Below are 16,424 nucleotides of genomic sequence, written 5' to 3'. Positions count from 1 at the left end.
GAACACCTGAGGGGCACTGGTAAAGCCAAAGGGTAGCACGGTAAACTGAAAATGCTTGTGGCCTTCTTGGGAACCACGGGTAACGCTGGTGGGCTGGCAGGACAGGGATGTGAAAATAAGTGACCAACATTTTGAACTTCTCCTTCCGGAAGAAGCGGTTGACATTCCTGAGATCGAAGATAGGACGCAGGCCTTTGTCCTTCTTGGGCACCAGAAAGCAGTGGGAAGAGAAACCACAACCTACTTCTGGGATAAGAACACGATTGATGCCTCCCTTGGCCAAGATTGCCGAAACTTCCTGTTGGAGAAGGGCCAGATCCTTCAACATGCGATGGTGCTGAGGTGGCATGGATGGAGGGGTAGTCTCGAAGGGGAGGGAGTAGCCCTTTCGTACTACTTGCAAAACCCACCTGTCCGACATGATGGTGCACCAGTGGGGGAGGTAATGGCGAATTCTGCCGCCCACTGGAGTTTGGTGGCCCTGAAAGGTCAGACTTGGAGGGTTTGGAGGCTGCTGCAGAGGGGGATGTGGTGGACTGGCCCGCCCACTGGCCCCCAGATCCACAGCGGTGGTTCCCACGTCCCAGGACGCGCAGAGGCCTAACAGCTTGCGCTGGCCTGTGACTCTGGGTGGGACGTGGCGGTGCACCCCTTCCGTAGCCACGAAAGGGGCGAAAAGTAGACTGCGCAGGGCAGGTGGTGGAGAGGCCCAACGACCTGGCCGTAGCCCAAGGGTCTTTAAAGCGCACCAGCGCGTTGTTTGCCTTGGCGCTGAATAGGCAACGGCCAAAGGGCATGTCCATAAGAGTGGATTGGACATCCCCTGAAAAACCAGTCAACCTCCACCAGGCGTAGCGTCGAAGGGCTACCGACGTGGAAGTCGTCCTGCATAGTGAGTCGGTGGCATCTAGCCCACAGCAGATGGTAAACTTTGCTGCGTCTCTCCTTTCGGCAACTGCACAGGAGAGTACGTCCCGGGCCTCCTCTGGGCACTGGGGCAGCACTTGCGCTACCATATCCCACACAGAGTGGGTGTAACGGCCCAATAGACATGTGGTGTTTACCGACCGCAGTCCCAAGTTGGAGGAAAAAAACATCTTCCCAAGATGGTCCAGCTTTTTGGATTCTCTATCAGGTGGTGCGTTAGTGAATGCGCCTTTGGAGGTGGAGGCTGGGACCACCAAGCTCTCAGGGGTGGGGTGTTGGGAGAGTAAAGTGAGGTCGCTAGGAGCCGGGCGGTGGCATTGGGCAATCGTCCTATCCACAGGAGCCCCTGTGTTGGGCCTGGACCAGGTGCCCAAAAGGATGTCAGCGAGGGCTTCATTAAACGGTAGCAGGGGCTCAGAGGAGCTCGCTGCCGGTTGAAGCACCGGTCAGGAGGTTAGTCCTGACTGCCACCGTAGGTAGCTCAAGGTTGAGAGCCTCAGCAGCCCTACGCAACACCACGGCTCAAGACGCTCCCTCCTCCGTGGCCACGGTAGGAGGAGACAACATGCCAAGGTCTGGAGATGTAGCCAGACCACTTGCTTCCCCGAGTTCTTCTCTCAAGTCCGGTTCATAGCCCAACTGGGCAGTTAGGGGTCTCCAGACCCCACCTAGGCCTCCTCACCCTCCTCTGGCTGCCAATCTGGTCTCAAAGAGCCAGGGTAGAACAATGGCACAAAAGTACCCGTCAATGCCGGTCCGGCTCCGTGGCTACCCCGGGGTAGACGCCAGCTGGGGAAACAACCAGCATCGGCTGCGGACGTGGTGCCGTTGGATTCGGGGGAGGTGTAATAAGGTCGACTAGCGCCGATCTGGATCCAGGCCTAGATCCAAGGGAACCCTGCGGTGCCAAGGCCAGAGCCACCGGAGTCGACGGCCCAGGGCCCCCAGCCGAGTCCGCAGGGCCCAAAGGCACGCCGGCTTCGGGCTGCCCAAAGATGGCATGCATCGCTTCATAAAATTGGAGAGGCTGTGCAGGGGTCGCTCCGGGTCCCAGGAAGGGAGGGAAACCCGGAGTCGACCCTTCGGACTCCGCACGTGGAGCCGTGGGAGGGGCATCACCCGCATCCCTAGTCGTGCCAGCCGGCGGACAGGGAGAAGTCGAAGAGTAACAATGCTTCTTCGACTTACCTGACCCAGAGTGCGAAGACTCGGAAGAAGAATGATGATGAGGACTCCGTGACCAGAACTTCGAACGGCATGAAGCCGACTGCCGGACCTCAAGAAGCTTTCGAGACCACTCCCACAAAGACTTCGGATTCATGGTCCAGCAGTCGGAGCACAACTTGGGGTCATGTTCTCGCTCCAAGCAAAACAGGCATACACAGTGCGGATACGTCACAAACATCAGTCGGCTACAGGAACCGCAAGCCTTGAAGCCGGGCATCCCTGACGTGCACCAGGAGTCGAAGACTCGAAAACGGTGTCGACAAAAGTCGGCAAAAAGTGACTGGAGGTACTGCTCTCTCCGGATCTGCGTTGGCTGGAGCGGAAAAAGAAAGAAATTAGGTCAGCTCGCGAGGGCGGCGTCTCAGTAGCTACTGTGACGTCATCCCGCCGACCACGAAGCCAACGATGAACACGGAGCGGACCGGCGCCACCTTTCGACACGCAGGGGTACTGCTGACGAAAAACTTTCCAGATCCAGTCTGACGCCTGGGGTAAATTCTAAGGTAAGGCATCTATAACGCACTGTTGCTTTCAGATACACAAGTCACTGACCCCTCTAAATAAATACTTCATACCTTCAAACTAGTTAAAATAACTTAACTTGGACACTTCGAATTATAGGGATGACTTCAACTATGAACACGGTTGGCTGACTCCCAACTCTGATCTACTTGCCAAATCACTACTTGGCGGTATACACAGTATTGAGAAGCAAAGCAGCATTGAATAAAGGCAAGCATAACTGTTAATTGACTTTGACTACTCCTTTACAATTCAGAAAATTAAGTTGAGATCAAATAAATTCTAAAATGTAAGGTCCCATCGCTTCTGTATAGGACAATTTAATGACCACAAGGGAAGGGGTAGTGCCACAAAATTCTCTTACATTTTTACAAATATTCTTCCCAAAGGTGCCCGAGTCTCTCCATCTGGAAGTGCTTTAGCAGGTGTAACAGGAAGGACTTTATTGCAGCTGATATTCAGTAGCTTCAAAAACATGCTTCAGGGCTGGGGCTGCTTGATTCCTATCGTTAGCACAAGTGGAATGTCTCTGATGTTTTTTAGAGGCAACCATTTATCTATTGGAGTTCTTTCCTATTGGAGACAGCCTAGGATGGAAAATGACCAGTTTTTTTTTTTAAGTCTTCACTGGTAACTGCACCTTTTGGAGAGGTCTGCACAGCAGTAACAGAAATCAAAGACTTTGCACCATGGGCCACATGGTCCAGTCATACCTGCACCAACTACTTGGGATTTGGTCTGTACACAATACATATTCACCAGGGCTTTACACTTTTTGTGCCACTTCAAGTTGAAGAGCTGACAATTGTGAAACACTTTCTCAGTTCCCCACCAAGCAATTCACTTTTAAGCAAATGTGAAATCCCTTCAGAGATTATTCTGTAACCCTTGGAAGATCACATATGTACAGAGTCAATAGACACTATCACAGTATGGAGAATGTACAACTCGGACAGTAAATGGAGTACAAGATGAGTGGAGGCTTGCAAATAAGGGATCAGAATGTGTTAAATTCCCTCAACAAACCTGTAGGAGAGTAGGGTCTGCTTCCTATGGTCACCCCCACTTTTTGCTTTTGCTTTACTGGTTTATGACTTAGATGTGGCTTGGGGCCTGCTAACCAGACCCACAGCCCAGCTGCTCTCTCTCTAAATTCATACTATGTACTTTAGGTACATAACCCAATTGGTAAGGACCACCTTATTGGACCCTGTACAGTGTACCTTTGGTACCCAGGGCATAGGTGTACCCTAGGCCTACCAGGGGCTGCAGCATGTATTATGCCACCCCTGGCTGGCCTTCCATCGTGACACAACTGGCTGATCACTCAGCTGGGGCAAGGTCGTGTAATCACCCCTTGCTTAGGTGTAGTATCCCTATACCTACCTTATATATAGACACATGGGTAACCTGTCAGCCACTCCTATAGCAGGCCTTAACAATCCTGGAGGCAGAGTGCTTGGTAACATGTGAGATGGTGCTCTAGCGTGAGCTGAGCCTGTCTGCAGCTTTCGGAACCATGTCCTTATAGCTGTTCTATGATATCGCCTACCATATACTCTTAAAGTGCCTTATAATCCTCGCGGTTATGGTAACTATGGTTTGGCTTTATCAAAACATGTCGTGTAAGGTGTCTAACACTTTGGAATACTACCCCCACACCATTTCTGGCGGTGAGGATAGTATTCCCCCCTTCTAGAGGGGGAAGACATGTTGAAATCCTACTACCCGGTTAAAGTTAACCAGAGCCCCAGCGTCACAAAGTGGACGCTGCTGCCACAGACACAAGTCTGACCTCCTGCTGCTGGGAGTCCTTCCAGCGAGGGAGGCTTGGACAATAGGTTTCCTGCCTTGGGAGGTGCTAGCACCACCCTAGACAGGCCTTAGTGTATTGGGGCAGGGAGGGATGAAAGAAACGAGACACTGCCTGGGGGACACAAGGTGTCCCATGCATAGCCCGGTTCAAACGGTGCTGGGGCACTCCAGCCCCAGCCCTGGCGTGAAACTGGACAAAGGGAAGGGGGTGTAACCACCCCCCTCCCTGGTCCCACCCATAGGAGGGACCTAGCAGGTAACCCAGCCCCCCAGATTAGTATAAGAGTGGGAGCTGAGTCCCTAGGATTTTGGATTATCCTGAATTGAAACAAGACACGAAACTCTGGACCTTCAACATTCGACGACAAGAAGAAGACTGAAGAATCTCCCTTGCGGCCAAGGAGTGGCCACCCTGTGCAAACAGGCACCATCAAGCAACCTGCCGTTTGCTTTGCCCAAAGTTCTACGAGGAACCGACTGCAGAGCCCGACCAGAGCTTTGCCTTACAGACTTCTCTGACCCTGATCCACATCCACAGCCGACCTGAGATCCGTGGAGGCGACGAGAGACGTGGGACCGGCTACCTGGGAAAATTGGCGATTAGCTTCCAGCGCAGCTTCTGAGGCATCCTCGAAGTTGTACTCTGGGGATTGAGATGCCCCAACCCCGAGCACCATCTGCACCGAAGATCAGCCCTTCACACTCCACGAGTTCTGCGTGGGGCCCTTCTGCATTTTCCTGCTCGACGCGTCTGTCCAGTTGCTGGCCCGTTCGCTAGTAGCCTCTGCGACGACGAACCTTTGACTTTCCACTGCTGGTTTGGTTCACCCAGACTGGCCCTTGCTTCCCTGTGAAAGAGAAGCACCCCAGACCTTCCTGGTCTGCACCTGAAGCGAATTTCCCTTTCCGCGTGGGTTGCCTTTGCCAAGGCTTGTTGACTCTAATCGGGACGTCGACTCCGCCATCAGCAAGATCCTTCGTGGGACAGCTCTTATCCTGGTTCTGGTCATCCTCAATGCCTCCTGGTCCACGCAGCTGCAGAGACAAGCTTCACGACATCACCTGTGTTCTGCACGACATCGCCTGGTTCCTTCCTGGTTCCACACGGTCACTGGCTAGTGACCCAGACTTTGTCCCCTCTGCTTGCAGGTGTTCTTCCTTCAAGATCCATCCTTGGATCCACCGGACATCTTCCTCCTGGCCGCCTGCCAGCATCTGTTCTACAGGCATCCATAGGATCCAGCGACGACACCCGACACATCTTCACACCTATGCACCAGTCTCCTGTGGGTGAGGTAACGCGAGTACTCAGGTGCCCCAGTGGATATTGACTATCCAAGTGTCTAAGTCTTGAGTTGCTTCCTCCTAGCTCCTTCGGAAGTGTCCTTATTCTCCCTATTTCGATCGGTTACATTCCCATTGACTTTAATGTAACCCGTGTGTGTGTTTCCACACTGCACACGCTTCCCGTGGGCCTCCCACTTCCTAACTCTTGGTAGGGTAGTGTAGCCCCAGCGATTCCCTAGGACCTAGGCCTACTCCCTGTTCGTGACGTGGTACTTCTACCACTTTCTTAGTATATGATTTGCGTGGCCCCTGGGCCTAACTGTATTTTCCTGTGTAACTTAACGTATGCTACTTAAGAAATTGTTTGTACTTAGCCCTCTGACCTCATAAAGAGTGCTGAGGGTATATGCTAGAATAAATACATTCTAACTTTATATATACTTGGTGTGGTGTCCTTTCATTTGGTATTCAAGGGACTATAATGGCAGAACAGCTGGCTGCACATGCCATACAGAGTTTAGCCTAAGACTGCTCTTGTCCATGCTACCACTAGGATAGCTGGTCTATAAGGTTGACTTTACAACCAATCACCATAAGGGTTGTTTGGACTGATACAAGGTGTACACTAGAACTAGTGACATCATATATCAGGCCAACTTCACACAAAACCCTACTGTAGGAGGAACAAATCTGAGCTTAATAAAAGCACTTAAAGGGCTTGATATTTTAAAAAATAGTCCGGAAATGAGACAGGTGGTCATTCTATATATAAAAATATTTTCCAGACCAATTAAAACCAAAAAAAGAAGCTTTTGTAGCTCATATAAACTTTTTTCCCTTCACTTTACTAGTTTGGTTCTACTTCACTAAATTCTATTGCTAAACTTGCGTTCTCAACATCACACAATAGGCCTGAATTCCCTTCTTTCCAAGAATGTTGTTTAAGATTATTCCACCCAAGTATAAAGGGGATACTGGCTCCCTGAAACAAAAACGGCCCCACCGGTCCAAAACTGGCCCCCACCCTTTCGGCCCACAGGGTAAACACCCAGTGCCCGCTACAGCCAGTCCAACCCTGACTTCGAGCTATAGTGTAATGTTTCGCCCTGCCCCGACCCGCTATAAATAAGAATTATTAGCAAGTCATTACAAGTCAAGGCTATAAGCACATTGCAGCCTGTTGTACTCCTAACAATTAGGTCAATAGTCCTCAATAACAAAGCCAAAAAGTCCGGCCATGACAAGCCTGCAATTTCTACTAATTTATTGCCACAAAAGTTTTAAGAGTTATAAAAAAAATTAGAGGCCACCATGTAAGGGTGGCATGCACCTTTGCACAAAAATAACCCAGCACAAAAATGGGGAAAAAACATGAAATGAAAGGAGAGATTGACCCACATGACCAGACCCTTAAGGCGGGTACTTTAAGCAAAAAGTGTGCAAGCATTGTAATTGCAGTGAGAGCCAATGGCAGAAGTGGGCTGACCCACTGCCTCATTGTATATGCTATGCTGAACGAAGCAAAACATGAATGACACTTCAATCGACCAACGTATAAAAAGGTGACCGAGCACGTATAAAATGATGTACTTTTATTATGATTTTATGTGAAACATGAGGCACACAAACCACTGAAGCTGTCTCCAGGCCAGACCTAAAAGCTTAAGTAACTGATGTGCAGGAGCTAGCACGGAGCTTCCACCAATTCAGTTGTGCTACTCAGTACAGATCGATTCTGCATGCGGCCATAAAGAGAAAACTTGTTAATGCTTGATATCAAGAGGTTTATTAAGGTAAAAAGTTACGACATTACATAGTTTATCAAAAATCACAGGGTATTTAAACGAAATGCCATTTTATCTGCCTAATACTACTACCACGGACAATTAGTTGCCTATATACTCCTTAAAATTGCATTTTACTTTTAACTTCCAAAATACAATTTTACCTTCCAATTCTCAGTGTTAACTGGAACCGTAGTAGAAAAGCAGAAGCAACATCCCCCTCCCTCTCCCTAAAACTGAAACTTAGCACAGTATCGCCCACTGGAAAGCATTCAGAAGAAAACGAAAGGTGCCAGGAAAACAATCATAATAAACACAACAGTAAAGCCTATACAATACCGCACAACTGAGAGTAAAGTCTAATTAGCACTGCTGCTAATTTGCTAGAAACACCAGCAGACCGACTTCAAGCGGCGCGGCATCATATCTGCCTTGGGAAAAGAATGAAGTTATAAACCCATTAGAAAGGATTACACCGCTACGCAAGGCAACCAAGGAGAAATGTTTTCTCCTGTGTTTGGGTTGCTATTTACTCCCATACCGAAACTTCACCAGGTGTGGTCTGCTTCCCTTTATCTCATTTTGGTAGTGCATGAAAACAAGCAACTTGCTTACCTTCTGTACCATATCGCGAGTATGTAGCAGAATCTAAAAAAAAAAAAAGACAAAAAGGAAGTAATTTAGAGCCAACAATGACGGTCATGGCGACACTGATTGCAACACCACTTAATTTTTCCTTCCAGGAGAAGGCCACCTTTCTTAGTTGCTCACAATAAAATAAAACCACACAACATTTTAGATTTAAAAAAGCATTTACAAATTGGAGTGAAATACCTGCATGCATTTTGGTCTATTTTCGACACAAAGTATAACTGGTGTATTGTCAAACAAGTAGACAAGAAACACGTTTTATTCAAAGCTAATATATTGAAATAGTCTACACAAAATGAGAACAGATTCCACAAGCGATTGCACGTCTTGTAATGAGTAGATAGGTCGATTTTATGTTGCAACTTCAATAAACATTTTAATTGTCTAAATACATTAACACCCACATCTCTACGAAAGCAAAAATCTGCAAGTTCAAAATAAATTCCTTTCCTAAGAAAAATTAGTAGAAGTAGTTGAATAAAAGTTTTTGAAGCAGTTTATGGAGACAGATGATCAAATTCAGGAAAGGCACAATCGAAACAGACAATACACCTTAACAATTAAACTAATTGTGGCATTTTTATGAGTATTTGGGGCAGATTAAACAGAACACTCAAAAGGATGGCATAACAGAGGAGCCGCCACTGCTCAGATAGCACTCACACAACCGATAGACCCAACTTCATACATATCCCACCAACTACCACACACCCACAACCTACAGAATGCACATTGCAACTCATACTCAACGTTTTCTCTGCTATACTCTATAACCAGTTTGACACCCACTTAATCACAGAAACACGGTTCACGCCCATACTAGACATCCTTCTTCCCAATGGCTATTTAATCTATCATGTGTACCCTGCTTATCAGAAAGGAGAAGCCTCATTGTAATCCGTAAATACCCTTAGAAGAGCACCCTAGGCAAGCAAAACTGAACTCCTTGGAGCTGCTGAAATGCCATTTGCCGCTCTGCAACTTAAACCACTAAGTTTAATCTCATCTGCAGGTCTCTTGGGCAAACCAAGACTTTACAAATGAATTTTTAGATCTCACCACCTCGGTCATCCAAAATGTCAACAATCACCCTCTTAAATGGTTTCAACCGCTCAGACATCACAAGCCCCAAAAAAGGACACACCCTCTTCAACTTCATAGATACACTCAACATTCATGGCACAAAACAAACACTTCAAAGGCCACATCCTTGACCTTGTCTTCTCAACGAACAAGTTACTTACCTTCAGTAACGATGTATCTGTAAGAAACATTAGTTAGATTCCTCACCGTAGAATATCCCCAGGCGTCAGGCTGGATCCGGAAAGATTTTTCGTCAGCAATACCCCTTGCGCGTCGCTAGGCGTCGTCTGCGGCTCAGTGTCAGTCGTCGGCGTCGTGCGCCGGAATGACGTCGGAGTACTTAGACGCCGCCCTCGCGCGCTGTCAGTTCTTGTACATAGCTTTCTTTGCCAGGAACGCAGAGCCATGCAAGAGACCGACACTGGTGCCAAAAAAGTCTAGGGCCCTGAAAAGGATAACTAACCCTAGATGTCGGTTCACAGAACGGGGAGGATGGGTGAGTCGGTGAGGAATCCAACTAACTAATGTTTCTTACCGAAGGTAAGTAACTTGTTCATCTGAAAGAAACACGTTAATTAGATTCCTCACCTTCGAATAGATACCCCAGCAATACCAACCCCAGTGGTGGGACTGCGAACCAAGATCACACCAGAAAGTCCTGGAGAACAGAACGGCCAAAGAAGCCGTCTCTCTGGACTTGGCTGTCCAGGCAATAATGCTTGGCAAACGTGTGCAGCGAGGCCCACGTTGCTGCCTGACAGATGTCCTGCAGAGAGACTCCCCGACCCAAGGCAGTCGTCGCCGCCTTGGCCAGAGTGGAATGGGCCCTCAGCCCAACAGGAGGTTCCTTTTTAGCTAAGGAGTAACAAGCTTTGATGCACAAAATGACCCACCGATATATGGTCCGCTTGTGCACCGCCCGCCCCTTCTTAGCGCCCACGTAGCCAACGAAGAGTTGGTCGTCCACCCGGAACTGCTTTGTGCGGTCCAGATAGGAGAGCGCACGTTTTGGGTCCAGACGGTGGAGCCTCTATTGCTCTTTCGAGGGATGCGGAGGCGGAAAGAAGGTGGGCAGCGTAACAGACTGCCCAATGTGAAAGGTAGTCACAACCTTAGGAAGGAAGGGCGAGTGCGGAGCACAACCTTGTCTGGATGGATAGAAAGGAAAGGAGGCTTAGAAGAGAGAGCCTGGAGCTCACTCACCCTTCTAGCAGAGGTGATGGCTACCAGGAAAGCAGTCTTAAGCATCAACAGACGAAGAGGACTATTATGAAGTGGCTCAAAGGGAGCGCACATCAGATATGTCAAAACAAGATTCAAATCCCACTGAGGCATTACGAAAGGGACAGGAGGAAACATGTGAGTAATGCCCTTAAGGAATCGAGAAACAACAGGGGATTTGAAAAGAGAAGGCTGATCAGGAAGCCGGAGGAAGGCAGAGATAGCAGAAAGAACCTTTAAGAGTGCCCAGAGCAGAGCCCTGCTGGGCCAAAGAAAGAAGGAAGAGAAGAACCTCAGAAAGAGGGGCGGAAAGGGGATCCACAGCCTTTGCTGTGCACCATGCCACAAATTTGTTCCACCAACAGGCGTATACCGTTTTAGTGGAGTGATGCCTGGGTGCCAGAATCATATCGCAGACTTCAGGAGGCAAGTCAAATGGTATCAACTGTCGCCGCTCAATCTCCACGCATGGAGGTGGAGACTGGACAGGTTCGGGTGGAGGACCGTCCCCTGCTACTGCTACAGAAGGTCCTCCTGAAGAGGCAGTCGTATCGGGGGATAGATTGACTGACTGAGTAGCTCGGGATACCAGTACCTTCGTGCCCAATCCGGAGCCACCAAGTTGACTTGGGCCCGGTCGCGCCTGATCTTCTTCAGCACTCTGGGCAGAAGTGGTATAGGCAGAAAGGCGTACAACAGACCATGACTCCACTTGCGGCGAAAAGCGTCCCCGAGCGAGTGCCGCCTTGGAAACTCCAACGCGCAGAACTGCTGACATTGCGCGCTCTCTTAGGTGGCGAATAGATCTAACCAAGGCTCTCCCCACTGCCGAAAGAGGCCTTGCGCCACGTCAGAGTTTAGACGTCATTCGTGATCCATCATGCACCGGCGGCTGAGTTAGTCTGCTCTGGCGTTCAGAGAGCCCGCCAGATGTTGAACCACCAGGGTGATGCCCTGATGTTCCAGCCATGTCCAGAGGCGCAGAGCCTCCTGACAAAGGGTCCACGACCCACCCCGCCCTGTTTGTTGCAATACCACATGGTGGTGGTGTTGTCCGTGAACACCTGCACCACACTTCCCCGGACAACGGGAAGGAATGCCTTCAGTGCAAGTCGGATCGCTCTCAGCTCCAAAAGGATGATATGGAGCTGAGATTCCACCGGAGACCAGAGTCCTCTGATCTCCGCCTCCCCCATGTGGCCCCCCCATCCCAGGAGGGACACCACTACATGCACCGGGTGGGGTAGGGAGAGTGATCTGCCGCTGACCCAATCGCGGTTCGTGAGCTACCACTGCAACTGCTGTGCGGTGCCCTCCGAGATCAAAACATGGTCAGACAGGTTGCCCCAATGCTGGGCCCACTGAAACTTCAGGTCCGACTGCAGAGCCCGCATTCGCCACCTGGCGTGATGCACTAACAGGATGCAGGAGGCCATCAGACCCAGAAGCCGCAGCACCAACCCGACCGAAACCCGGGATAGAGGCTGAAAGATGGGAATCAGAGCCTGAATATCCCGGACCTGAAGCTCCGGAGGATAAGCCCGAAACTGCGCCGAGTCCAGAACCGCCCCGATGAAAAGGAGCTTCTGGAAGGGACTCAGATGCGACTTCGGCACGTTGATGGAGAACCCCAGCAAATGCAGGAGGACGGCCGTAGTCTGAAGGTGGGAGGCTGCTTGCTGGGGCGAGCCCGCCTTCAACAGCCAGTCATCGAGATAGGGGAAGACTGGAACCCCTGATCTGCACAGATGAGCTGCGACCACCGCCATCACTTTCGTGAACATCCGAGGGGCACTGGTGAGGCCGAAGGGGAGCACAGTAAACTGAAAATGCTCCTGACCCACCGTGAACCGCAGGCAACGCCGGTGGGCCGGCAGGACGGGGATGTGAAAATAAGCATCCTGCAAGTCCAACGCTACCATCCAGTCTCCAGGGTCTAGGGCAGCCAGAACCTGAGCTAAGGTGAGCATCTTGAACCTCTCCTTCCGGAGGAAGGCGTGGACGCTCCTGAGGTCCAAGATAGGGCGTAGGCCCTCTTTGCCCTTCTTGGGAACCAGAAAGTAGGACCAGGAACGCGCTCGACGGCCCCTTTGGCCAAGAGGGCCGCAACTTCTCCCGTAGAAGATTCAAGTCATCCCCCCGACATGCGGTGGCACTGCGGTGGCATGGCTGGAGGGGTCGTCACGAAGGGGAGGGAGTAGCCCCTTCAGACGATTTGCAGCACCCAACTGTCCGAAGTGATGGAACGCCAGTGGAGCAGGTGATGGCGAACTCTGCCACCCACTGGCATGGAATGGGCCTGAAAGCACGGCATAGGAAGGCTTTGAGGCGGATGCTGCTGGGGTGGATGTGGATGGACCGGCACGTTGACCCTCTGTACCGCCTCGGCGGAATCCACGTCCGCGTGGAGGATGGTTCTGCAGCCTGTGGATAGGCCGACGTGAGGGGTCGCCCCTTCCTTGGCCACGAAAGGGGCGAAAAGCAGAAGTTTTGCGGGCGCGGGGACGAGAGACCCAAGGACTTGGCCGTAGCCCTGGTGTCCTTAAAGCGCTCCAGCGCACTGTCCGCATGGTCGCCAAAGAGGCGATCGCCATCAAAGGGCATGTCCATGAGGGTGCTCTGGACATCCCCGGAAAAAGACGTGGACCGCAACCAGGCGTGACGACGAAGCGCCACCAAGGACGACATTGCCCTGCCAAGTGAGTCCGTCGTGTCTAAACCACATCGGATGGCATACCGTGGTGCGTCCCGCCCGTCGGCAAGAGCCTGGGCGAGCCGTGTTCGGGCCTCCTCCGGGCACAGGGACAGCACGTCCTCCACCGTATCCCACAGAGAGTGGGAGTAACGGTCCAAGAGACAAGCGGTGTTAATCGACCGCAGCCCTAAACTAAGGGAGGAGAACAGCTTTTTGCCAAACTGCTCCAGTCTCTTGGATTCCCGATCCTGGGGAGCGGACGGGAAGGAGGTCTGGGAAGTAGAGGCCTGGATAACCAGGCTCTCAGGGGTGGGGTGTTGGGACAGAAAACTGGGGGTCGCCCGGTGCAGGGCGGTGGCGTCGGGCCACGTTCCGATCCACAGGAGGTACTGTGGAGGACTTGGACCAGGTGCACTTAGGAACGTCCATCAGTGCTTCGCTAAACGGCAGCAGAGGGTCAGAGGAGCTTGCTGACGGTTGGAGCACTTCAGTGAGGAGGTTAGTCCTCACGGCCACAGTAGGTAGCTCCAGCCCGAGGGCTTCGGCCGCCTTACGCAACGCCACAGAAAAGGTAGCACCTTCCTCCGAAGCCACGGTCAGAGGAGAGATGAAGCCAGTGTCAGGGGAGGTGTCTAGGCCACTGGCATCCCCCAGCTCATCTGCCCAGTCCTGTGATAACTGGCGGGCCAGAGGGTCATCAGACCCCTCCCAGTCGCCACCGTCATCCGATTCCTGATAAACAGGGGGAATGATCGGAGCCGGACGGAAGATGAAATGGTCACCCATCAGCGTCGGATGGGGCGCCAGACGGTGCCGCACCGGCGCCAGGCCCGGACCGGGGCTACATTGGGGAACAGCGTCGTCCGGAGACGGCGCCAGGGGCGAAACCGGTGTCGACGCCGGCGGAGGAGGCGTCGTGAGGTCGACCGGCATCGACTGAGATCCAGGCCTGGATCCCACGGGGACCTGCGGCGTCGGGACCGAAGTAGACGACGGCGCCGGGGCCGGAGCTGCCGGCTCGCTAGGCCTCCCAGTCGAGCCTGCGGGGCCCGAAGGCGTCAACAGCGGAGCCAGGTCCCTCATGGCCGAGAGGAAGGCACTGATCGCCACCGGAGTCGCGTCAGTCCCAGGGACCGGCGGGTATGGGGACGGATGCGGCTCCGGCGGAGCCGCGGGGGTGGTACCACCTGGACCCTCGACAAGTCGCGCGACCGGCGAGGGGAGTCCGAAGAGCGATGTCTCTTGGACTTCTTACTATGCTTCGACTTACCCGAAGACTTGGATCCCGACGATCGGTGGTGGTGGCTGCGGCTCCGCGACCGGTCCTTGGACCTCCTCCTGGACCGGGACCGTGAACGGCGCAGAGCCGAGTGTCGGAGCTCGAGAAGCTTGCGGGACCGCTCCCGCCTAGCTTTCGAGGTCCAGGCCCGACAGTCAGGGCACGACTCCGCATCGTGGTCGGCCCCAAGGCAGTAAAGGCACCGGCGATGGTGGTCTGTTACCGACATCAGTCGGTGACAGGAGTCACAGGCTTTAAAACCAGGCATCCTACCGGCACCAGTTCGAGTTGACGAGTAGACAAAAGAGTCTCAAAAAGTTTTAGTCAAAAAGTGACTAAAGGGGTAAGCTCTTCCCGGATCGGGGCTGTCTGGCGCGGAAAAAAGAAGAACTGACGTCCGCGCGCGAGGGCGGCGTCCAAGTACTCCGACGACGTCATTCCGGCGCACGACCCCGGACGCGGAGCCGCAGAAGACGCCTAGCGACGCGCAAGGGGTATTGCTGACGAAAAATCATTCCGGATCCAGCCTGATGCCTGGGGATATTCTAAGGTGAGGAATCTAACTAACGTGTTTCTTTCAGATATCACAAATAATCCAAATCAAACCACTCATATCCCTGAACTGGATCGACCACATTGACATCCTCATCTCTGCTCAGCGTACTACCAACAAACCAAGGCCAACACAAAAGAGATAACCAACCCCTCAAATCCTTCAAGGATTTCTCTATACATAACCGAATGCTTGAACTCATGTCCACCCGTATCAACTCCAAGTTAGACACCAACATGTTTCTAAACAACTTCAACAATATTTTGGAACGCTATGTGAACATCCATGCCTCAATTATAGCACCCAAGTATCAGTCAAAGCTTTCAGCAGATCACATTTTTTTTTTTTAAACAAGACCTTTATTGCAAACTCACACAATACACAGCTGACAGCCTACAACCCTTCGGGCCGGCCGCGGAGGATGTACTTTGCAGTTCGTTATTAAGCACACAGCCCATTGCCGTCAACCCGGAGGTACGGCGGCGTTAGAACGGTGTGAGTGTATCACATTGTCAAGGAGGATATTGCAGGACTCCTTTTTTCCCTTATATTCGACCCTAAACATAGAACTATTGCCAAACTGGTGAACAGCGCCCAACAGCCGTATTGCCCCCCCCCCAAACAACCAGGTCATCACGTAGCACCATAAGTCGCCTGTCTACCATTGATGTGACTACCGCAGATCACATTTTAAAGGCCTTGCTGCCAGACAGGAAAACATGATAGAGAAACTCAACTCCTGAGTCCCTCCATGCAAGACACAGACAGCTAGCTCATTACATCAGCCAAAAGTACTACACTATGAATGAGTCCATCAGCACAAGCAGAACACTGTTCAAGCACTGCATCAATCCCCGCCAGACCCACCTAATCCTCACTCCACAGAAAAGTACAATGCGATCAATTTTTTCTTCACTGAAAACTTACAGAACGGACAGGACGGACAGGACAGACAATACGAAGTCTACTTCATCTCATTCACCCACCCCTTACCATAGAGTCTTGCAAATGGTCAGCCTTCAAATCCCTATTTCTTAAAGATCTGGCTAACAAACAATTCACTCAAAGCCACTTCCTTATGAAGATGTCTTACCATAGTCCTTCATCAAAGCTCTCCCTGGTGAGGCTATCTCACAACTTATTAAAATTGTTAATGCCTCAATTAAACAAGGCATCTTCCACAAGCTCTCAAGACCCGACAGATCCTCCCACTCCTAAAGAAACTTACACTAGATCCCAATGACCTCACAAACAACTGGCCTATCAATCGCCTATCAATCACCTATCATTCATTGCCAATATCATTGAAATCGTAGTCTATGTTCAACTCCATGATCACATCAATGCAAAACATCTCCTTCACAATGTTAAAGAAAGTAT

At 51.3% G+C, this 16,424-nt stretch overlaps 1 protein-coding gene across 1 annotated transcript in view; it reads right to left on the bottom strand.

Moving 5' to 3' along the window:
* The window catches only part of POLA1 (DNA polymerase alpha 1, catalytic subunit), a 2,011,520-nt gene that overhangs the window by 1,143,660 nt on the left and 851,436 nt on the right, over nt 1-16,424 (bottom strand). The window contains exon 27 of the mRNA XM_085622423.1: nt 8,178-8,210. Coding sequence (XP_085478549.1) covers nt 8,178-8,210 — 33 coding nt within the window. The remainder of the gene's footprint in view (nt 1-8,177; nt 8,211-16,424) is intronic.

Source organism: Triturus cristatus, chromosome 8, assembly GCF_964204655.1.
Source record: "Triturus cristatus chromosome 8, aTriCri1.1, whole genome shotgun sequence".
In the NCBI taxonomy this organism is placed as follows: domain Eukaryota; kingdom Metazoa; phylum Chordata; class Amphibia; order Caudata; family Salamandridae; genus Triturus; species Triturus cristatus.
This window is presented reverse-complemented; position numbering and strand designations above follow the sequence as displayed.